Genomic DNA, 22,807 nt, shown 5'->3' with positions numbered 1-22,807 from the left:
TGTCAGATAGTTGCCACCAACTTAGCGACAACTTGCGGTCAACTTCCGAATTTGTAACTGTTGGTGTCAAGTTGGCTACAAGTTTCTGAGAAAAACAAGACCAATATACTGCCGCAATATGTCGCCAAATTTCTTGAGAAACTTGTCGTCAACTTGGTGCGAAAGAATTTCGAAAGCAATTTTTGCCGACAACTTGGTGAACAACCGAGTTCATTTCCACAACTTGCCGCCAAGTTGGTGACAAGTTGCGGCAGTAAATCGACGGAAAGTTGCGACCGACTTGGCTATCAGGGTATCTATAAATAATTCTCGTAAGTAGGTTTTCCAACTGCCAATAATTTATAAAAATAGGTAGATAAATAATATAATCTACGACTAGTGATAGATAACCATTTCAGTTCACGTCTGTAGGGGTGACATGTTCTCGTCTTAGATTATAGATAAAACGAATAGTAGAATTTAAAGCTCGCTGTAATTTCGAATTATTTGAAGTGTTTAGATCATCGAATTAAATGTGACGCTAGCAGTCACAAAGTTCAAAATAAGTCGCTCTTTAGCGATTTATTCACCAGCAGACACCATTTTTTCTCGATCTTCAAAAAAGGATTAAATAAAAAAATTTTAAATAATAATCTTAAATTAAATTTTTAGCCATGAAAATTTCTAAAAAACTTGAAATTTTAGATTGCTCAAATAATCCTTAAAAAATAAGCAATCAATTATTTTACAAGTCTTTTGCTATGAAAATATTTCAAACAAACTGAACAGTGTAGATAAATATTATATTAATCATCAAAGTTTATGGGTTTAGAAGTTAAAATTCTGAAATCATCTATTTATTAGTTGAAAACCCTTTATCAACAATAAATAGAAATTGAATATCCTTTTTCTATTTGAATTTCAATATAAAAAATGACACACTTATATAAAACTATTTAAATTAGTTTTTTCATGTATTTAGGTCTTAGTTATGATGTTACACTAAAATTTGTTTTATTAAATTATTGTCAAAAAATACAAAAAATGACTGATACTTTCTCATAAAAATTTTCAGCGGAATGTAAATCCATAGAAAAATTTTTCTTAATAAAACTCACTTTAAATTTATTTACAATCAATGAGATAAAAAATTATTAATGACTTTATAGATGACATGGAAGAATTGAAAAAGATTTATGATTATTTACTGATGATGTTAGATTTTTAAATCAAGAAAATTTAATGCATTATTAAAAAATTTATAGTTCATCTTTATCATTTAAATCAATATCACTTAGATCAATTTTTTCTTCTTGCGGTGGCTGACCGTCTTTACCATCCCATGCTTCAGTCTCATATATTTTTGGAAGTTCAGCGCCTTTCAATGGAGCAGTACCTCCTCTACCATAGCTGAGATCTCTCAAAAACGAGTTGATACCATCTTCTGAGAAACTACCTCTCATTAATGAATACTTCATTTTTTTGGTATTGACAACAGCTAAAGCTGGATATCCAAATCCACCAATTTCGAGAGCTTCTTCAAGATCTGGCTGCGCTCCAGCTTCTGCCCATACCCATCTGAAATAAATTAAATTTAGTTACAATTTCTTTACATACTTATAACATTGAATATTTTTCTACTTACCCCCACATCTTCTTCTTGTATTTTTCACCTAAAACTTTTAATATTTCCAAGTATTCATTTCTGCATTGAGATTGACAATCAAGAATATGAGGCAGCACTGATATAACACACAATGGTTTGTCATCACATGCTTCTTTCATTGACTTTTCACCAGTTACTTGAACTATTTCTGGAGCTGGAACATTTTCTGACAGCTTATCAAGAGCCCAATTGACAATGTCACTTGTTGTACGACCACCGCCATATTCAGAAACAGAGTCTGAATCTTTTTTGCCGGGAGCAAAAAATTTAATTGTTGGGTATCCTCTGATTTCATATTGGCTGCCTTTTATTGTGTTAACAGTTGCATCCAGAGCACCTAATTTTACTTTTCCTTTCAACTCAGTAGCAGCTTTAGCCCAAATTGGAGCAAGATTCTTACAATGTCCACACCACGGTGCATAAAATTCGACTAACCACATATCTTCAGAGTTTATAACTAATTTATCGAAGTTATCATCCGTTAGCTCAACCACATCTTTAGAGGACTAATAGAAAAATTTTTAATTTTTATTAATAAATTATTTTTTTACAAATTAAAAAATATATTTTTTTACTTAAATATTTACTTTCGAATCTGGACCACTTGACTTTCCACCTAATGCTTCTTTAGCTTTTTTACTTGCAACTCTTAAAGCTTCAGTTACAAGCCCATCAGCCGTTCGCGCACCATTATAACTCTCAGGTTTCTTTTTATTGACACCAAATATTTTAATTGTAGGGAAACCTTCAATTCCAAATCTAGATCCAAATGATTTATGCTCATCTACATCTACGGCTCCAACTTTTATAATTCCCTAATAAACAAAAATTTTGTAAATATAAACATATGAATACGATTCAAATAAATTCATTAAAATCACATAATTTATACAATACCTTAAGTGCTGTGGCTGCTTTTTCATATTCAGGTTTTAAATTTTTACAATGACCACACCATGGCGCATAAAATTCAACCACCCATATATGATCACTATTTGTTACTAATTTATCAAAATTACTGGGTGTTAATTCAATAACGTCTGACATGGATGAGTACATACAATTAGCACTCGCAATTAACAGCAAGAGACCTGAAAAATTTCGTCGTGTAAAAATTATGATCATTGTATCAACAAAAGTAGAAAAATGAATAAAAAATTTTAAGATGTTTTCCTTTCTCAAAACCGGCTTCATAGAAAGTAAAGAAAGTATTAATTAATAATTGTAAATAATTACCTATTAATGCTCGCATGATGGTTTTCTCGGTAAGATCCTTATAGAAAAAATTTTAAGTTGTAGTAATTCAACTAAATATCTTTCCTCATAAAAACGAAATGTCTAACTTATAAACAAGACCGTGAATATATTCCACCGCGTTAACTCTTCTAAAAATGTTCGTGGATTGTTTTGATTGGTCCACGCAGATCAATTACTCCGTTGTGAGTGTGACAAATGTAATTCTTTGTGCGTGGTGCGTGGGTGTCAAGCCAAACATTTTTCATCGGATATAGTAAATAATAACTATTTTCCGTAATCTTAAGCCAATCAAGAACAACATTGTTATTTGGCTTTTATTTATTGGTTCGAAACTAATTATCTAAACTTTTTTTCCAATATTGATGTTACTGAAAACTCTTTTTTATCGACTGTGATTTGTTTAAAATGTTTTCAAGTAAAACAAAATTAATTCCGATTCAATGAATAACTTCATATTTATAGATATATTTGAATAATACTTTCTTAATATAAAATAGTAATAAATTAGAATCATTTTTGTCTCGATCTCACGAAACTTTGATATTTTTTAATTTTTTTTAAGTTTCGATGTTCTTAGTCGCATACAGATGACACTGTTTGTTGATAAAGCGCTAATTTAAAATGTTAACCGGTTTCCGTTTTTTTTTCTTATTAGTTTGAAAAAAATTGTTTTCACTAAGAATTATTCAGATGAATTCTATAAGTTAAAAACATCTCAGAAATAATTTAATCGAATTTTGTTAAGATTTATTATATCCAAATATTGATCTCATCACAATATTCTATCAAATAATACTGAATTAAATAGACTGTTTTTTATTTTATTCAACAAACAAATCATTTCTAAAAAAAATACTTCAAGAAATTACATTCAGAGATTTCTTAAATATCTATACATGGACCTTTTTTTTTTTTTTATTTTTTTTTTGCAGCAATATGTTTGTAAACATAAATTCTTAAAATTATCAGCTGTAAGTTTTCTGGTATACTACCAATTTTTATAACTTCAGTTTATAGATTTAGAAAAAAGAAAACGAGCAACATATTAATTATGACAATGAAATGAGCAAACATTTGGGCTATTTTTTGGATTTATTTAAGAAAAAAATTAAAAATAATTTAGTCAATATTTTCATTCTGACATGTATTTTTTTTTTTTTTTTTAATGATAATTTATTTTTTAAAGATGTAACAATGGCTTCTCAAACTTCAATCATTATATTCATTAGATCTAAGATTTTTGTCAGACAAACTGACATTACCTTACACTTGTAAAATTACTCCACCATCCCACTCCACTTCTTTTCCTAACCACACAGCACCCCTCCCCCCAGCCTCCTAGACAAGATACGATACTAATGTTTTTTTTTTATATTTCTAATTTTATTTTTTTACCGTCATCAATTATTATTTAAATGATATTAATACCATCTTGAGCTTCAACCAAATATGTCGTTTAAAATGTCATCGTTTTCTGGAGAGACACTTCGTTAAAAGACCGTCAGAACATTTCTCTAAAATTAGTGATTAAGTTTTTACAAGGTGTTTATTGCTTATGTCTATAAATTTAAAATTTTTTAAAATAAGTAACTTTTTTAAAACCTAAGCCTAAAAAGTTAACAAAAAAGTAAAATTACAAAATTACTGTGAAAAATTAAAAAGATCGATAAAGAAGAAATTTTTTTACATTTATTATTTATTGACAGAGACTTGACATATTATGTGTGTATATGTGTATATACTTTGATGAAATTGAAAAAAATTCTTTTTGTTAATTAGATTTCTCAAATATTATTATTTATTCTACTATAATTACTCATGTAAGTGACGTCAAAATGTTAAGAGTATTTTTTTAGTGGTTTAGTGAGTTGTAATGCATTTACAAATTATAAAATATAATGTAAGCCATGAAATTAAATTACTTAGCCCAATAGAAATTTAATTTTTTTTCAATTTATTTGTTGTTTGAGTAATACGCAAAACAGTTGTTAATAAAAAGATGGATAAGTGGAGTATCTATGACAGTATGAATTTATCAACTTCTCCATGTCACTATGTAGCAATTAGAAACACTATTTTGAGTAGAATATCTGGTGAATGTGATCAAAGTGTCTGTACATTGCGTCTTGGAATGCTTGTTGAAGCTAAAGAGATCCAATCAGATGGTGGGCTCAGGATTCGTGTTAACGATACGAATAATGCTGATATCTGGAATAAAACAGAGTGGAAATGTCACAGAATTGATTTAATACCTGTACCACAAATAGTATGGTATTTCTTAGCAGCTGTGCAAGCTCCAAATGAAAGGGTTCGATTAGCTACGGACACTAAATTTTGTGAGGACGTTAGTAATTTAAAAATAAACAATCAAGTTTGGTTCAATCCAGAATCGAATTCAGCAAATAAACATTTAGCTGTAATTAAATTCATAGGGGTAGTTTCAGAACTAGGTCCAGGATTTTATTTTGGACTAGATTTATTGGTAAACTTACATCAAGTATTTAGTAACATTACTATAAATGTATCCAAACAAATTTTCTATAATATAATTTATTTTTGTTAAGGATAAACCAGACAGTATCCGAACATCACTCGTGGCGAAAAAACATTTTGCAGAATCATCAAACAATAGCACCTTTGCTACACTCCTTAATATTCAACCAATAAATCATGATGATATTAACCATGCATCTTTCAATGCTAATGGTAAAAAAATTAGTAATATTTCCGTTTTCTAAGAATAAAAACTCTTAATAAACAGTTAAATTTTTTTTGGTTTACAGCTGAACTATCATCAAATGAAATTGAATCGTCCTGGTCGAAAGAATTAGATGGTTTTGTTAATAGCACTACCAATAACCACACAATCAATGATAAAGGCATACGACATGAATCAAATGTTGTTACTTCAAAACAACTAATCAATTTTGAAGATAAAAATAATAATAATCACAATAACAACAATAATAGAGAACCAGAAAGTTTTGGTTTTAATGATGCATTACTACCGAAGATTATTCATCAATCAGTAAAGTCAAGTATATTACATAGTGATGATGGAATCAATTTGAAGAAAAGTTTAAATAAGTGTAATTTCATTCCAATAGGTAATTTGTTAATTAAAATTTTAAAATATAGATTGAATAGTATTTTTACTATGATTAGCTTCCGGTTTGCCAAGTAACTGAAAGAGTTAATAATATCCGAGACTTAAAATAGCTACAACAGCAGTTTGCGTGTTTTAAACGGTTATATCAGACATCTGGGCTCTTTCTTTAATAAAGTTATTTCAATTTTAACATGACAACATTACAAAATATTCCTTTATTTGTTCTTCAACATAAATGGAGCAGTGATGTGAATTTGAATGTGCACAATGATTTTTTTCCACCTCCAAATTGCCTTAACTCGTTGAATCGTAAGCTCAAATTCGTTTTTTATTTATTTATTTATTTTCTTTTTACTAAACACTTACAAAAGCAATACTATTAATCTTATTTTTTGACAGTTCAATAGAAACATGCATATGTTCATACTAATACAAAAATTTTATTACCTTAAAAAGTTACTTTTTAACTTCCCGCTATGAAAGCCAATGATTTTAAAAAGTCGAAAAGTTATTGTTTTCACCCCGATTTTCGAAAAGCGAGTTTTAATAAGATCTCGATATTTCGAGGTCCTAGAAAGCTATTCTGGCTGTATGTGTGTGTGGGTAGGTAGGTGTGTATGTATGGAAACATGTAAACATCTTATAACTTTGTAACGGAGTATCCGATCGAAAAGCGATTTGCGGCATCTAAAAGGGCCTCGCTGAAATTAGAATTCAAGTTTTTGTAATTTTCACAGAATGTTTTTTTTTAAATTACTTTAAAACTATTGTTTTGATCAATCCTATGATTTAATCAAGTTTTTGACTAAAAAAAGGACGCCGATTGCCGTAAACCGCATCAGAATCGGTTGATTCATTCGAGAGATATCGTTGTCGAAAGGAATCTGGAAAAAGTGTTATTTTAAAATAACTTGAAAAATTTATAGCAAATCAATTTTTTCGTCATGAATTTTTTTCTTAAGCTCAAAAAACTATGTCGATTGCCGCAAGCCACATCTAAATCGGTTGATTTGTTCAAGAGACATATAATTTCTAAAAACTAACAAAATATGGTTTTCCAATTATTTATCAGAACGGATTTTTAACTTCCCGCTAAGAAAATCGAAGATTTTCAAAAATCGGGAAGTTATTGTTTTCACCCCGTTTTACGAAAATCGAGTTTTCATCGAATCTCGACGTTTCGAGGTCCTAGGAAGCTTCCCTGACTATTACCGCGATGGTGTCTGTATGTGTGTGTGTGTTTTATTTTTTTTTTTCCTTAGGGGGGGGAATCCTTTTTACGGATTCTAGGCATAGTTGTTTGGCCTAGATATGTGGCGACTCGACGCAGCGTCATACTAAAACTCGACACTAACGCCCCTACCCACTAAACCCTAAACCCCTTTTCCTTCTTTCCTCTAATCCCTCATGGAAACCGCCGTCAGGCATTACTTCGTGAAGGGAGGATCTAGCTACTGCTCTTCCTTCTGGTGGCTAAGGTGTTAACTACCTTCCTTCTATCTTCTGCTATTTGCTCTTTTTCTTTCGGTGGAACGCAAGTCTTTAAGGACTTCTGTTGCAAACGTGTTGGTAGCGTTCCAGGCAGCTTCTGATGACAACATTGCTTCCACTAGTGAATCTGGTTGCATTCTCTGGTTCAGGATCCTCTCCAGTTCTTCACGCTGTGGATCGAAACGAGGACATACAAAGAAGACGTGCTCCGCATCTTCAGCAACTCCTGGGCAGGACGGGCACTCCGAAGAGTCATCGTGCTTAAAGCGGTGTAGATACTCTCGAAAACACCCATGTCCCGACAACATCTGCGTAAGATAGTAATTGACCTCACCGTGATTCCGGTTAAGCCAAATGTCGATCCGAGGTATGAGACAGTGCGTCCACCTACCCTTCTCTGCAGCATCCCATTGTAGTTGCCATCGGCCTATGCTCTTCTGCCGTTCTTCAATTCTAAGTTCTTCAGGGCTCAGTGCAGTTGAGCTTTTTCGTTGGTAAAGGGCCCGTCTTTCCTCTGCTAGAACTCTAAGAGGTAGGGTTCCAGCAATGACGCACACTGCTTCTTCTGATATAGTGCGGAAGGCACTAGCTACTCGTAGGGCACTCAGTCGGTGTATTGGTCCAGCTTTTCTCCATGATTCTTGGGTTTCCAGTGCATCAGCCCAAATGTATATTCTGTAAGTGAGCACTGATGTGACTACTGATGACAATAGTAGCCTCCTGCTCTGCATTGGGCCTCCGATGTTAGGCATCAGCCGTGCGAGACTAGCCCTCACTACTGACGCTTTGGCACTGACATGTTCCACCTGCTGCTTGAAGTTAAGTCGTGCATCCAGCATCACTCTCAGATAACGGATAAATGGTTGTGATGTGATTTCTTGTTCTCCGACTCTCAACTTGATGGTTTCTACCGTTTTTCTGCTGGTGATGAGCACTGCCTCGGTTTTATGCTTGGCTAGTTGCAAGTTCATCATGTCCATCCACAAATTGACTCGTCTGAATGTAATATCAAATGCCATTTCTATCTCTTCGAGGTGCTTTGCGACAATCACGACAGCTACGTCATCCGCATATGCTACAAGTTTGACTCCCGTAGGCAATGCTATTCTCAGGAGGCCATCATACATGATGTTTCATAGCAGAGGACCTAAGACTGATCCCTGTGGCACTCCTCCGGAGATTTCGTACACTTCCGTACCATTCGTCGTGTCATATTTTAGGAGCCTGTTCGTGAAGTAGCTCGCTACTATTCTGCGAAGGTATCCTGGTATGTTTTTTTCTTCTAGAGCTCGCATAACGCAGTCCCAGTTAGCGGAGTTGAAGGCATTCTTGATGTCCAAAGCAGCCACCAAGCAGTATTTCTTCTTTCCACCCTTCCATCTCGTTCCGGCGATTGCATCCTTGGCTATATCAATAACCAATTTGATAGCATCCAGAGTTAACCGCCCTTTTCGGAAACCAAACTGGTTCTCTGCTAGGAGTGGATCGACTAAAGCCTCTATTCTCTGATGAATTATGCGCTCGAATATCTTGCCGGCCGTGTCTAACATGCAGAGTGGTCGATAGGATGACGGTTATTCCGGCGGCTTTTTCCCCTTCGGAAGTAACACTAGCCGTTGCTGTTTCCACTTCTGGGAAAAAGTCCCTTCCTTCAGGCATGTATCGTAAACGTCCAGGAATAATGTCGGTGCTGCCCTAAGGATTGATTTCAGGGCAATATTAGGAATTCCGTCCAATCCCACTATCGCACTATGGTCGCTGGCTGTATAGATGTTCAATACTTTCCAAGAAAAACCTCTTCGACGTAAGCAACTGCTGACAAATGTAAGGTCGACAGTTGAGTTTGCCTCTCCCTTAGTATACATTGGCGTGTCACCGGTATTAAGAAGGATCACGTCCAGAGTGGCCATTGCCTCGAGAAGTGCTTTTCCACGTGTATTAGTGAACTTGCTGCCCCAGTCTGTTGCCCAGGAATTGAAGTCACCAGCTATTGCCACGGGAAAGTGTTTTCTTGCGTCCTCAGTTAGCCGATCAAGGAAGTCTTCAAAATGCTCATTAGAGAGACTAGGTGGTGCATAGCAACTGTAGAAGCGGAGGCCATCTACCCATGCTGCTACGAAGCCAGCTTCTTTATTGTTGACTGTTCTCTGAAAAGGACATTTACCGCAGGACCAGATGACGGCTTTGTTAGTGCTGTCGGATTCCCAGGGTTGGTTATTCAGATGTCTATAAGGCTCACTTATAAGTGCTACATCTGCCTCTAATTCGCGCACAGTTTGCATGAGCAGGTCATGCGCAGCCTCACAATGATTGAGGTTGAGCTGCACTATCTTCATGTTCTTGGCTTCGTTATCTTCTGGAGCGCTTCTTGGAAGATGGGGCATCTGTTCGTGCCTGCATGGTGAGCCGCCTTTTCTACGCCGTCCCGTTCAAAGCACAGTGCACATTTAGCTGGATTTTTACAATCAGCAATTTTGTGTCCTTCTTTTCCGCACCTTATGCAGAGCTTAGACCGGTCGACTTCGCTTTTGCACTGCGATCCGAAGTGCCCAAAGTGCCAGCATTTGAAGCATTGTATGGGTCTCTTCGTTGCTCTCATTCGGCAATCAGACCAGCCTATCCTTATTTTGCAGTTTCCCTCCAGTAACTTTTGTGCTGCAGCTGCTGGTAGTGACACTGTGGCTGTCTGTGTACCCCTAAAGGCTTTACGGATCTTGATTGCCTCTAGTGGGATTTCACAACTTTCTCCAGCTTCCCTCTTTAGAGCGGTCTGAATATGCTCTTTCGTCGTGTCGTCATCGACATCTCGGATCTCGATGGTCTCCTGTGGCCCTTTGCAAATCACTTTGGCCTCCTCCTTAAGGATGTTCGCGATCGTCTTTTGCAGGGCTTGCCCATTGTCAGTGCTCTTCCTCGAAATCGTAATCAACAAGTCGCCACTTCTGGTCTTGTTGATCTTATCCACAGTTGAACGAACCTGCTCATCAGGGACGTCCTGCTTTATACGACGCAGAATCTCGGCATACTTTGTTTTCTCGGCCGGGCGGATGATCAGTGCGTCGGGTCTGATCCATTTGCGTGGTTTTTTCCGCTTAGGCTCTGGCCTGGGCTCCTTCGGCGGCTGTTTTGAGAGTTGCTCTCTAGCTAGCCTTCTCTTCTCCTTCTTAGACTGTACTTTTTCCCAGTCAGTCGTCTTCTTGGGTTCGTCGCCCTGCCCTGCCAGTCGTTGGGGAGGGCTTTTTTTCAAGTCCTTCTTCTTTGTGACTTTGTCGGTTGGCTCTGGCGAATCTCGGTCCTTTCTCTTTCCAGACCTTGTGTCAGTTTCACCCTTGTCCTCAGCAGCAGATTCACCGTCACCATCGGCTCCAGTGTCCATTGCTTCCGTCTCAGTTTCAGTTTCAATGCGGCGTCGTGATGACTGCCATTCCTCGTCCAGTTTCTTAAATCTTCCAAGAGCATTGACTACACCGGTTGTCTTGGTCTTTATCTCCTTGTGGATAGTGACGTTAGTTTGGACAAACTCTTGCAGCTCAATGGTCAGCTTCTCAAGGCGCTCCAACGCTTGCGTTCTCTTCATGTCAGCGCTTGCTTCAATCGCTGCTTGTTGAGCATGAAGCCCGTTTCTATTCTTGTTTGTTTCCTGTAAGTTACTCATACTATTTTTGATTTACCAGCGCATCGTACGGAGTGGAACGGGTTGCCATAACTAGGAACGGGTGTACCCTCGGAGATAGTACTCCTACCCCAGTTCCCTAAGGCCTAGCCGACACTTAGCCAGTCCCGGAATACACGGACGGACTAGACTCGCTCGGAGCGGTGAAGATTCCGATTTCTAACACTCACTGCTGCAGCATTCACCTCGGCAGAGCAAGCTCACATCAGCCGTGGCCTGCATCGTCGGAAACTACGATACAGGTTCCGGACACTCCCAATGAGTTACAGCAGGAACCAATCGTCTTGCTAGGTCAGTTAGCGTGACCAACCCATTAAAGGGGATTTTTGTCCACGGGAGCTTATTTTGTTTGGTTATTTTGCTTGGCTCCTACCCGCTGTACCTCATCAACTAAGAGATTAAGTGTCATCCAAGGACAGCGAGCGTTCTCCCATCCGCTCGGGGAGACGCGCCCGGTAGCAGTATCTCTTCTGCCCCGAGTGTGTGTGTGTGTTTTTGTGTGTGTGTGTGTGTGTGCGTGCGTGTGTGTGTGCGTGTGTGTGTGTGTGTAAACCTCTTATAACTTTTGAACGGCTTGACCGATTTGATCGCGGTTGGTGTCATTCGAAAGGGCTTGGCCAAACTTAGATTTTGAATATACTTTGAAACGATTCAGACCGGTAGATTTTGAGAAATCACAAAAAAGCTACAAAAAATAATTTTTTCAAAAGTGGTTTTTTGGAATAACTTTTAAACGGCTTTACTGATCAATTCCAAAAACTAATGAGCTCTTAACATCAAAAAACCACGTCGATCGCCGTTAGTCCGGTCAAAATCGGTTGATTCGTTCGTGAGTTATCGTTGACGAAAGAAAACCGAAAAAAGTGTTTTTTCGGAATTACTCCGAAATTTTTTGCTCTATCAATTTAAACTTGAAGATTCTTTATGAAGCTCAAAAAACTGCGTCGAATGCCACCAACCGCGTGAAAATCGGTTCATTCATTCAAAAGTTATTGCGATTTGAAAATTCAAAAAATAGTGTTTTATCAAACGTCTATCAAGCTTTTGAGCTCGACGAGCTCAAAAGCATACAAAAGCTATTTTTTGAGCTCGCAGAGCTCAAAATAATACACAAATTGTATTTATGAGCTAGAAGAGCTCAAAAACGTCATAAGTGCAATTTCAAGCGTTTAGGTATAGAATTGGCGGCAAGTTGCAGGGATGGCCTTCAGGGTCAACCGTTTTCCAGATTTTTTTTTTTGGTAAACCTCTCTTAACCACGGTAAATGTTGCCAAGTGTTCTAAAAGCGGATGATTTGTCCGAAATATTGTAGCTTAAATATTATGAAAAAAGTTGTTATTAAATACAAACTGAACGTTTGAGCTCAAAGAGCTCAAAAACGTCGTAACAAGTTAAATTTAGAGCGCTTTGTATTTGAAATTAGCGAGGTGTTGCAGGGATGGCCTGTAGGGTATACCGTTTTACGAAATTCTTTTTTTTAATTTCTCGAATAAAAATTTCTTTTTCATTTGAATTTAACAGAAATTTAAGTTATTTGTTTATTTGTATAAAACTAAATTTCTGATAGTAAAATTTAATCTTTTTTTTTTGTTTTTTTTTTAGTTTTTTGTTTACATCTCAATGGTATCACAACTAATTTATCGATTTTTAATTATTTAGATAATTTATTAACAAAATATGATAACAATCAAATGATTCGAAAAGGCAATGACAAACCTTTTGATTTGGGAACCAAAGTTGAAGTTCTTGTGGGTTCTGAATTACGACATGGAATCATTCGATGGATCGACAATGTACCGGGAAGTAATCCTGGAAAAATTATGGCAGCTATCGAGTTTGTAAGTTATTTAATGTCACATTACAGTTTCTAAAATTCTAGTATTTGATGAATTTTATTTTAAATCAAAATTTTGTTGATATTTTAATGATATTAAAATATTAAATTATATATTAAATTTTAATGATATTAAAATATCATTATAAAAATAAAATTGATTTTATCCATATATTATTTTTGATGATTACAGAAAGATGAGCCTGACTTACAAAACACAGATGAAGTATACAATGAGTTAAAACATTTTAATATTAAATTAAATAGAGCATGTTACGGAGATTCTGAAACTTTTATACAACCTAATATAACATCTGTAAGTATAAATATTATAAAATTAAACGTATGGTACATTAAAAATGAAAATTCACAAATAAGTTAATCAATTATAGAAAGACGATTCATTATTAAGAATCAATGATGATAATTTAAGTCAATCTGAAAATTTGATAGTTAAAGGTATTGTAAAACCTATATGTGTCGAAGATGGTCTTGAAAATATATGTGGTAAATATCGTGGCATTCAAGGCCATCATAATTCATGTTATTTAGACGCTACATTATTCTGTATGTTTGCTTTCACAAGTGTTTTTGATAACTTGCTTTTCAGGTGAATAATTATAAATGTAAAAACATAAAAAATCGTTTTTCATTTTTTAATAATCCGATAATTTGTTATTTTAATTAGACCTCCAACTGAGAAAGACTGCGCACAATATGAACAAGTACAGCGAGTATTACGAGAAGACATCGTAAATCCTCTACGAAAGAATGTTTTTGTACACGCGAATAGTGTAATGAAACTACGAACATTACTTGAAAAATTGTCATCAGTATCTGGTTTAACTAGTGAAGAAAAAGATCCGGAAGAATTTCTCACTTCACTAGTTGCTCAAATATTAAATGCAGAGCCTTTTTTAAAGTTAAGCTCTGGTCAAGATGCGTATCATTATCAACTTTTTGTTGAAAAAGATGATCACTTAAACTTACCTACAGTCCAACAATTACTCGAACAAAGCTTTTTAACGAGTAATATTAGACTAAAAGAGGTTCCATCATGCTTAATAATACAAATGCCGCGTTTTGGAAAATCATATAAAATGTACTCAAAAATTCAGCCTACACTTTTACTTGATGTCACGGATATTATCGAAGATTGTAGAGTATAAATAATGTTTATTATATAATATACGGAAGAAATTATTTTTGATAATTATTTTATTTTCTGTAGCTCCAAGACAATGTACAATCTGTGGAAAGTTAGCTGAATATGAATGCAAAGAATGCTATGGTCAACGGGGATTAGGTTTAGAAAGTATTGCATTTTGTACTTCTTGTTTAGATCAAGTAACTATTAATTTTTAACTGTATATTTTTATAATTATATCAACAACAGTAATAATAAAATTAATTAACTGAAATATTTTAGGTACATCGACATGAAAGAAGAACAAATCATGCATCTACAAAATTGAACGTACCCACTGAATTTAAAGTAAGTTCTGGAAAATATTAAGTAAAATTTTATATTTTTTTAAATCTTCCGACTTAATAAATAGTTTTGTTTTACTGAATCAACACACTGAATTTAGAACTTCTTTTTTTTTTTTTTTTTTTTTTTTTTTTAGATTCTACAAGACCATTGTCCAGTTCCACGCCTTTTTTTGGAATTATCAGCTGTAGTCTGCATTGAGACATCTCATTATGTGTCATTTGTAAAATGTGGATCAGGCTCTGAAGCACCATGGTGCTTTTTCGATTCAATGGCTGATCGCAAAGGTAACATCACTTTCTTCAGGCTATACCAGAAATATTTTTCAATTTGTCACTAAATGTGATTGATTTGATGTTAAATTTTAGGCGAACAAAATGGATTCAATATACCTGAAATGGTATCATGTCCAGATTTTCCATACTGGCTAAGTGAAGATGGAGCAAAAAAAGCTGAATCCACTGATGATCGACAATTACCGGAATATGCTAAAAGGCTTCTTTGCGATGCTTACATGTGCATGTATCAATCATCGGATGTGATGATGTATAAGTAATATAACTATATTCTAACATAAGATAAATAAGCTACAGAGTGGATCGATTTTTTTCAACGATATCAAATGTGATTAATTTGGATGATGAACAAAATTATTGATGGATATACTTCATTCACAATATACCATTTTTATATTTATACTTTAGTTGTGATAATTCATATAATACTTTTAATTATTAACATTAATATTATATATTATAAAGATCACAGTTATAGTTATCTGTCTAGAAACATTAATTTCTTAGAGTTGATTTTTTATATAAAATTCAGTGTCTGTTGTTCAAATAACAATTATGATTTTGTTGTTAAAACATTCATTTCATTTAATTATATATATTTTCAGAAAAAAAAAATTTGTCTGCACAAAATAAAGAACTTTTATACACTAGTAAAAAAAATTTGCTATCTTCATTTTTTGATTTTTTATGGCTAAAAATCAGAAGATCCTCACTTCTATATAATTACTAGAAAAATTATGTTTAATAATATTAGATAATTTAGGAATAAATATAATTGATTGTTATAAAAATTTACAATAAATCATTGTCTATAAGATTTTTTGATTGATTATTTAATTTTATATTTAATTATTTATTTACTAATGAAATGTAAGACCCCTGATAAAAAAAAAAGTATTGAGACAAAGAAAAAAGTATTGAAAAGTATTGGTTTTCTAGTCAATCCAATACACGATAAATTAAAATAAAAAACCTATAAAAATTCCTAAAATTAAAAAATAAATAGTATATGAGGCATTGATCGTTGAAATTTTGAAAATAAAAAAAAAATAGTTAAATACAAAAATTAATTTGACTAAATTAAAGTTTTAGCGCCTAGCGGTCAAATGACTAGTAGATCTAAATTCAAGCCAGTGATGCCAACTTGGGGGATTTTCCCCTAAATTTAGGGGTATTTTGCAAATAGCCGGAAAGTTTTAGGGGATACATTTTTTTAGGGTATTTTTTTGGGAATTTTTAATTCGTCAGAAAATATATTTTAATATAAAAAAATAATAATAAATAACAATTCTTCAATTATTAATTTTTAAAAGAACATTTTCAATGTATATATTAGGGTGTGCCAAAATGTAACTTCCGTGGAGAACCTTTTAAAATTGGAATTTTGAGTTCCACTTTTAACAGCAGCTATGTTTGGGCATTTCTTGAGATATTTCGAGTTGAGAGAATTCATTTGATTATTTATAGGATTTTTAACAGGAGATTTAATTGGGCACTTCCGGCCAAATTTTGAATTTTCACCGGAAATACCCAAACTAAGCTTCTGTTAAAAAATTCTATGAAAATCAAATAAGGTAAAAGCCCCAATAGATGATCACGTACCAGTATATGATCACTCCATGTATCTGTATATCTATATTCACAAATATAGGTATACAAATACATGGAGTGATCATATACTGGTACATGATCATCTATTGGGGCTTTTACCTTACATTGTCTCACACCAAAATATATCAGGAAATGCCCAAACGCAGCCCCTGTTAAAAGCGGAACTAAAAATTCCAATTTTAAAAGATTCTCCACGGGAGTTACATTTTGGCACACCCTAGTATATATATTAGGTGTTTATAAAAAGTAGTAATTAGGTGTAAATTAGGAGTAAATTTGCTACTTGCTACTTAATATTAAAAATACATTAGAAATAAACCCCATTTATTTTTTCATAGTTTGTCTTTACTCTCATTTAATTTCTTTCATTTAATAAACATCTTTATAACTCGAACAGATACCACAAAAGCTTTCAGCATCACTAGTAATCAAGTTCGATGGATCCCCATCGAAATTATGTAAAAAGAGAGAATATATCTCTCGACCATGACTGTGAACTTAACCGACAACCGACAATCGACAATTTTGACAATCGATATTTCAACGAAGAAATCGATTTTTTTAAATTAAAAAAATAGCAGTTGTTCTTTTTCTGAATACTTAAAAGAGCATTTATTTGTAAATGAAATATGATTTTTTTTTCGCGATAAAATTTTGAAAATAAAACTTTGATGAGTGCTCTAATCAACACTTTTAGATAAAAAAAAATCTGAAATTGAGTACTAACCTTTTTTTTTTAATAAATTTAGACCTGCATTTAATTATTTTTTTTGAAAAATCACTAGAATGTTGGGCAAGCAATAAAAATTAAAAAAAAAAGAAAAAATTAGGAAAAATAAAAAAATGCAGGCCTTTATTACACCCAAATCTAACATCCTATAAGTTGAATGTTGTTGCGTAAGAAAAATTCTCATAGCGAGGGTACTGAAGGGTTAATAAGCGTTTATGTTCCGCATGTACCAGTAGACACTTAATATAGTTAGAGTTTCGGGGGTAAATGTATCTTCTTAAAGAGGGTGATAAAAATCAATAGCAACAAATAACTTGTATTTCCTTTAAATATTATTGATCATTAATAATCAAGTGGGAGAGAAACGTAACCCTGAAAGTGTAACTTTATTGAGAGTCTACTGTACTGGGAATAAATGGAATAAATCTGTGTCTATTGATACGAAATATTATGCGCAATGGTGAGAAAACTGAACATGTATTGCGCAACCACCAAACAAACCACTAAAAAAAGACAAAAAATGTATATTCATGATAGATAGAGAGAGATATTCAAACAATAAAAATCAACTTCTGTCAAAAGAAAGAACCAGAAAATAAAATGGTCTGAGTTATTTTAACAAGACGACTTATAAGTGTGCGTCGTATTGACATTGCAATTTTTAGATTTTCCTCACTTGGTGATTAATCTAAAGTTATTGTTTTTCTCGTATTCATTATATTGATGCAATTTCGGAGATTACTTTGAGAATTTGTGTGACGTGAGATACTGTTTACGTGAATCTTGTCATTTCTCAAACTTACAACAGTGTCCAGTTAGAAAAACAACTACAACAATGTTTGTAATCATGGATTGTTCGCTATAGTACCGAAAAAGTGAATAATTAAATGGTTATTAATTAACCAGTTGGGTTATTTGAGTAAAAGTAAATATTTAAAACTTTATATCTGTTGCTCAAAAGAGCAAAAAATTTTTTACTTATTCTTCCCTCAAGTGTATTGACTATATTATTTTTAGTACGTAGTTTTTATGCACAAGCTATAAGCGTCGCTGACAAGAGAATAAAAAGAAAAGAGAAAAAAACAAAAACTGTTTGAAGTTAAAAATTCATCATAAAAAACTAACTAACTGTTGTTATTTTTTTTCTTTTTCTATTAAAATAATAAAATAAATACTTTAATTTTATTGAATATTTGATTAACTTGAAAAAAATAAACAGTAATTTTGTAATGTACCGCAAGTGTAGCACTGAAGAATACGCAGTTACATCGACAATAAAATTTGTTCACTCGAAGAGAAAAGGAATTTTTATAAATATAAAAAAAATGCTGAAGAACGAATTTAGTAGCCGTAATTCATTGAATTTTTTGATATTTCGTTTGAATTGAATTATCAAATGAAGTGAATTATAGAGTAAATTTATTGAATTCAATAAAATTTGTCGAAGAGCTGATAACTCTTATAAAAAAAGGCAAATATCTAGAAAATGTTAAAATCTTACTGTTGAGAACATCTCCAACGACATTTAAGATTTTGAGAAATTTAATTCAGAGGATAATTTGATTTATATTTTAATTAACTACGTTATCAATCAACATGAAACTATTGGAAAGCACTAGATTTGAAGCAATAAACAGTGCTTTGTTTATCAAAACCGGTGACTGCAAAATCATCGGAAGGTAGTCATTTTTAATTTTATAGTCGTATATATAAGTAAATTATTTTGTAATAATGAAAGAACAATTTTTTTATTTCAGAATTGAAAGTTACTCTTGTAAAATGGCTGGAAATGATAAGCAAATGTATAAAAGATTTAATTCTGAGCAAGGAGTTACACCACACGACCTTCAAGCTTTATCTCCACCACAAACATCTCTTGGCACGTCACCAGCCCAATCCTATTTCAGGTATTTATTTTAACATTTTTTTACTCAATGCAAAAGAAAACAAATCGTTATATAAATATTTTTACAGTAAAAGTATCTCTGGAGATGAAGAAGGACCTTTATGTGACACAATCAGCCGAAAAACTTTATTTTATTTAATTGCAACTTTAAATTCAACATTCTGTCCTGATTACGATTTTTCCGATGCTAAAAGTCACGAATTCAGTAAGGAACCCAGTTTGCAATGGGTCATGAATGCAGTTGACAGTAATCTTAGTGCTACTGCTGGTGATCATTACCGCAATTTAAGATCTGCATTGTGGGCTGCAATTGAAGATGAAATATCAATGAGCGAATGTGATATTTATAGGTAACAATAGTAATAATTAATAAGTAATAATTATAGTACTTGTTGCATTGAAAAAGAAAAAAAAATATCTTTTATATCAATATTTTGACTTTCTCACACAACTTATTAATTCTCATTACTGCTATACAGCTATAATCCGGATTTGGCGTCAGATCCTTTTGGAGAAGATGGTTGCTTATGGTCATTCAACTATTTTTTTTACAATAAAAAATTGAAACGCATCGTATTCTTTAATTGTAGAGCAATAAAGTTAGTATTGACTTTCGATCATTTTTATAAATAACAGCATATGTGTAAATATTATTAATACTTTTTTTTTATGTTGTTACAGTCCTCTGTACGTTTTAGATTCTGGAGTTGGTAGTGATTTTGCTATGGATGAAGATGATGATGACATTGACAACGATCGTTATTAAGCGATAAATATAAAATTTTTACTTGCAATTCAAGCGTAATTTTATATTTAAATTAACTTTTTTTCAAAATTTTAAGAAAAATTAATATTAGTTATTTTTTTCGAAATATTTAATTTAAAACAATACAACAATATGATTGTTTCCGCGATAAAATTTACAGCTTTATAATTAGCTAAATAAAAGTTTAATTTTCTTTAAGAATCATAATCGAATATTATCACTGTATATTGCGTGTATTTAATGTCTATTATTCTACATTAGTTGTAGAAAATAGAAATATATCAAATTATATGGCTTTCATATGTTTTTGGGAGATGGAATTTTGTGCATTCTTCTACTATAGTTTCGAGTCTTTAGTATTTAAACTTATCCATCAAAAATACAATAATACATATTTAATGCTCTATATGATTATCTATACTTTTTCTATATACAAAATCAAATTTAATAATAGTTATTAACACCTAAGAGTTATTAATATTCACACAATTTTATAGATCATACAAAATGCATGTAATTATTAAGTACTTGCAAAAATTATTATATCTTAAATTTAAAATTCAAGTATCCAATTAAATGGTAACTATTTAAAAATACTAAGTTTTTTAGAATAATTTACAGTTAAGAGAAATATAACTCTATTTATTTTTTCTTTTTTTTTTTCCATTATGTCATAATTCTATGTTATGGAAGAGTTATTGAGAGTTTTTACTTATAAACATTAATTAAGTAAAAAAAAATAGTTTTTTACAAAGAGTAAAAATATTGTTGAATTAAAATGTGCTACTATAGTAATAAAACATCAGTAAAAACATATTAACAATGAGAATTCGTACTTTTATTTTATAATATTCTTTCTTTTGTGTTTTTGAATTTTTCTGAAGTGTTTTTAACGATTCTTAAAAGTTTTATGCATGTTTGCATCTTTCAGATAAATTTTATATCATGAAATTATTCGCAATACAAGATGCAGTTGCTATATAATGGGCAAAAAAATTTCGATGTACTAAAATCACACACTAAAATTAATTTAATGAATATATATATAACAAATCATGCACTTATTAATTTTTACAGCACTAGAATAAAAGAAATCTTAATGAAATTTAATCATTAAATAAAACTTTTAGAAAAATGAAAATAAAATTAGAGATGTAGAATATCAAAAAAGTAAAAGAAATATTTTGTTTTTACAATTATTGTAGAACTTGAATATTATTATTTTTAGAGTTTATTAATTCAATAAGTATTCATCAGTTTATGATAATGCGGGCAGCAAATACTTCATCAATATTTATGTAGAAGTAGATCTTCATTGATTTTCAGTCATAGAAAATCGAAAAATGAAGACGTTCGAAAATTTCTTCTCTTTAATTTTCTTTTCTTTCAGCGAATTACAGATAAGAACTGGTTTGATTATCAGAAAATCAAAGTTTATGGCGATTTTTGAATTTGAAAAATCTCCTAATTAAACTTAAATTATTGATCGACAATTTAAAGATGATGCACTTTTCTTTAAGATTGGTAAATTTTTTTTTGTGTATCTCAACAGTAGAACGATTCGAAAACAACGTTGTCAATTTTTCACCATTTTGGTGGAAGAAAAAAAAAATGAGTAAGTGAATTTTTCGATTTTCTATGTCTGAAAATAAGTAGAGCCCCACTTATATATAAGTACTAAAATAAATTTTACTCTAACACGCGAAATTTATGTAAATTCATAATCATAAAATCTTTCAAGACATAACGCAATACTTAGAATCTTCAGTTTAAAAACAGAATATTTAATTGGAAAAAAATGACCCTTATTTAAAGCTGACTTAAAAGAAAATTGTTTGTGTCAGCTTCGACGCACGACTGGAGTTTACTCGTTACGAATGATTATTATAATTTATACAGAACTATAAATTTAAATAGCGCGCTACGCGCGCGCCTAAATTTTAACCAATAATGAATCGTGGCCCGTATTTTGCGAGTTTCGACCTTTGACTAACTTCAAGACTTTCATCTATTTTATAATATAGGATAGAAATAGAGGGTGACGAATGTCCGCATCTTTCAAAATAATAGAAGCATCGACATATCTATTCATATGTAAAAAAGTATGATCCTGAAATCAGCAGACATCTTACAATTTTTGAAAATCTTTTAGCAAATCAATTATAATAAAAAAAATATTTTTGAAAATTCGCATTTATAATTATTTTTAATTTCTACATGTGACATTTTTGTACTAAATTTTTTTTATAATAATTTAATTGTTATAAATATTTAAAAAATTGTAAGATGTCTGTTGATTTCAGTATCATAAAAAAGTCCGAATAAATACATGCCGTGTGAATGTAAGGGTGTTACGGCTAGGTCGTAGTAAATGCATTTTCTGAAATTTTATTTTTCTAATTACTTTTTGAAAAAAAATTTTAATAAACTATTATAAAGCTTCCACATCGCTAATCTTGTATTATTTTTCTAAAACTTTATTTAATTTAATTTCCAGATTTATGTAAGATATAATTAGAAAAAATAAAATTTTTGAAAATACATTTACAACGGCCTACCCTCTGTGATGTCATATCACGGTTTAGTTGAATCGCGACTGGCGCTGCCACGCGAGCACTGATGATACCCCTTTGATAGCGCAAATTTTAACATTAAAATTTATTTTTATAATTATAAGAAAACTTTTGGGAAAACCCCTCAATCTAGGTCTAGACTTTTAGCTATTAGTAAAAAATGTTATTGTTAAAATGTATTTTTACTCTCTGAAAATTCAGCATAATAGACTAGGAATAATAAGATAGAAAAGAGGATTAAGCCATAAATATATAAATTTACTACCTAATTGCCCTCGACTTAAGTAATTATAGAAATTATAAAATATATTTTAATCTCATAAGAAATATAACATGTTGTATAAAAAAATGCGAGAAGATAGTCTGAGCAGATTAGTGACCCTCATTTATGACGAGTCCAGTTCAACCACTCAGTCCGGTAAA

General features: G+C 32.1%; 3 protein-coding genes across 4 annotated transcripts; 2 read left to right on the top strand and 1 right to left on the bottom strand.

The window, feature by feature from the left end:
* Positions 1–926: 926 nt before the first annotated feature.
* Positions 927–3,244, bottom strand: LOC123263387 (protein disulfide-isomerase A6 homolog). The gene is made up of 5 exons (XM_044726118.1): positions 2,882–3,244; positions 2,543–2,736; positions 2,233–2,460; positions 1,625–2,151; positions 927–1,557 (listed from the first exon to the last, which is right to left on the bottom strand). The coding sequence occupies exons 1-5, from the start codon at positions 2,895–2,897 to the stop codon at positions 1,239–1,241; spliced, it is 1,284 nt and encodes a 427-aa protein (XP_044582053.1). The 5' UTR covers positions 2,898–3,244; the 3' UTR covers positions 927–1,238.
* Positions 3,245–4,653: 1,409 nt separating this feature from the next.
* LOC123263370 (ubiquitin carboxyl-terminal hydrolase CYLD) lies at positions 4,654–15,079 on the top strand. 2 transcript variants are annotated; one of them, XM_044726074.1, is made up of 11 exons: positions 4,656–5,384; positions 5,467–5,608; positions 5,686–6,009; positions 12,836–13,014; positions 13,204–13,326; positions 13,403–13,620; positions 13,699–14,168; positions 14,242–14,357; positions 14,440–14,505; positions 14,639–14,789; positions 14,871–15,079. In XM_044726074.1, exons 1-11 carry the CDS (start codon positions 4,902–4,904, stop codon positions 15,056–15,058), a joined length of 2,460 nt encoding a protein of 819 aa, XP_044582009.1. In that variant the 5' UTR covers positions 4,656–4,901; the 3' UTR covers positions 15,059–15,079. The 2 variants fall into 2 exon arrangements, 1 of the variants encoding a protein (XP_044582009.1); XR_006509154.1 differs by lacking the exons at positions 14,639–14,789; positions 14,871–15,079 and having other exon boundaries at positions 4,654–5,384; positions 13,699–14,173.
* Positions 15,080–17,434: 2,355 nt separating this feature from the next.
* Positions 17,435–20,185, top strand: LOC123263404 (repressor of RNA polymerase III transcription MAF1 homolog). The gene is made up of 5 exons (XM_044726151.1): positions 17,435–18,818; positions 18,897–19,046; positions 19,114–19,395; positions 19,525–19,644; positions 19,727–20,185. The coding sequence occupies exons 1-5, from the start codon at positions 18,736–18,738 to the stop codon at positions 19,809–19,811; spliced, it is 720 nt and encodes a 239-aa protein (XP_044582086.1). The 5' UTR covers positions 17,435–18,735; the 3' UTR covers positions 19,812–20,185.
* The last annotated feature ends 2,622 nt before the right edge of the window (positions 20,186–22,807 follow it).

Source organism: Cotesia glomerata, linkage group LG4 (assembly GCF_020080835.1).
Source record: "Cotesia glomerata isolate CgM1 linkage group LG4, MPM_Cglom_v2.3, whole genome shotgun sequence".
In the NCBI taxonomy this organism is placed as follows: Eukaryota; Metazoa; Arthropoda; class Insecta; order Hymenoptera; family Braconidae; genus Cotesia; species Cotesia glomerata.
The sequence above is the reverse complement of the archived record's forward strand: the minus strand, read 5'-3'. Positions and strand labels throughout refer to the sequence as shown.

Excerpts from the sequence above, each read along its gene's own strand:
- LOC123263404 (XM_044726151.1), top strand. The coding sequence starts at position 18,736 with ATGAAACTATTGGAAAGCACTAGATTTGAAGCAATAAACAGTGCTTTG. Across the intron at positions 19,396-19,524 it reads AGCGAATGTGATATTTATAG|CTATAATCCGGATTTGGCGT; the intron begins GTAACAATAGTA and ends ACTGCTATACAG. Across the intron at positions 19,645-19,726 it reads TTTAATTGTAGAGCAATAAA|TCCTCTGTACGTTTTAGATT; the intron begins GTTAGTATTGAC and ends ATGTTGTTACAG.
- LOC123263387 (XM_044726118.1), bottom strand. Across the intron at positions 2,461-2,542 it reads AAGCAGCCACAGCACTTAAG|GGAATTATAAAAGTTGGAGC; the intron begins GTATTGTATAAA and ends TTTGTTTATTAG. Across the intron at positions 2,152-2,232 it reads CAAGTGGTCCAGATTCGAAA|TCCTCTAAAGATGTGGTTGA; the intron begins GTAAATATTTAA and ends TTTTTCTATTAG.
- LOC123263370 (XM_044726074.1), top strand. The coding sequence starts at position 4,902 with ATGGATAAGTGGAGTATCTATGACAGTATGAATTTATCAACTTCTCCA. Across the intron at positions 13,015-13,203 it reads TTATGGCAGCTATCGAGTTT|AAAGATGAGCCTGACTTACA; the intron begins GTAAGTTATTTA and ends TGATGATTACAG. Across the intron at positions 14,506-14,638 it reads ACGTACCCACTGAATTTAAA|ATTCTACAAGACCATTGTCC; the intron begins GTAAGTTCTGGA and ends TTTTTTTTTTAG.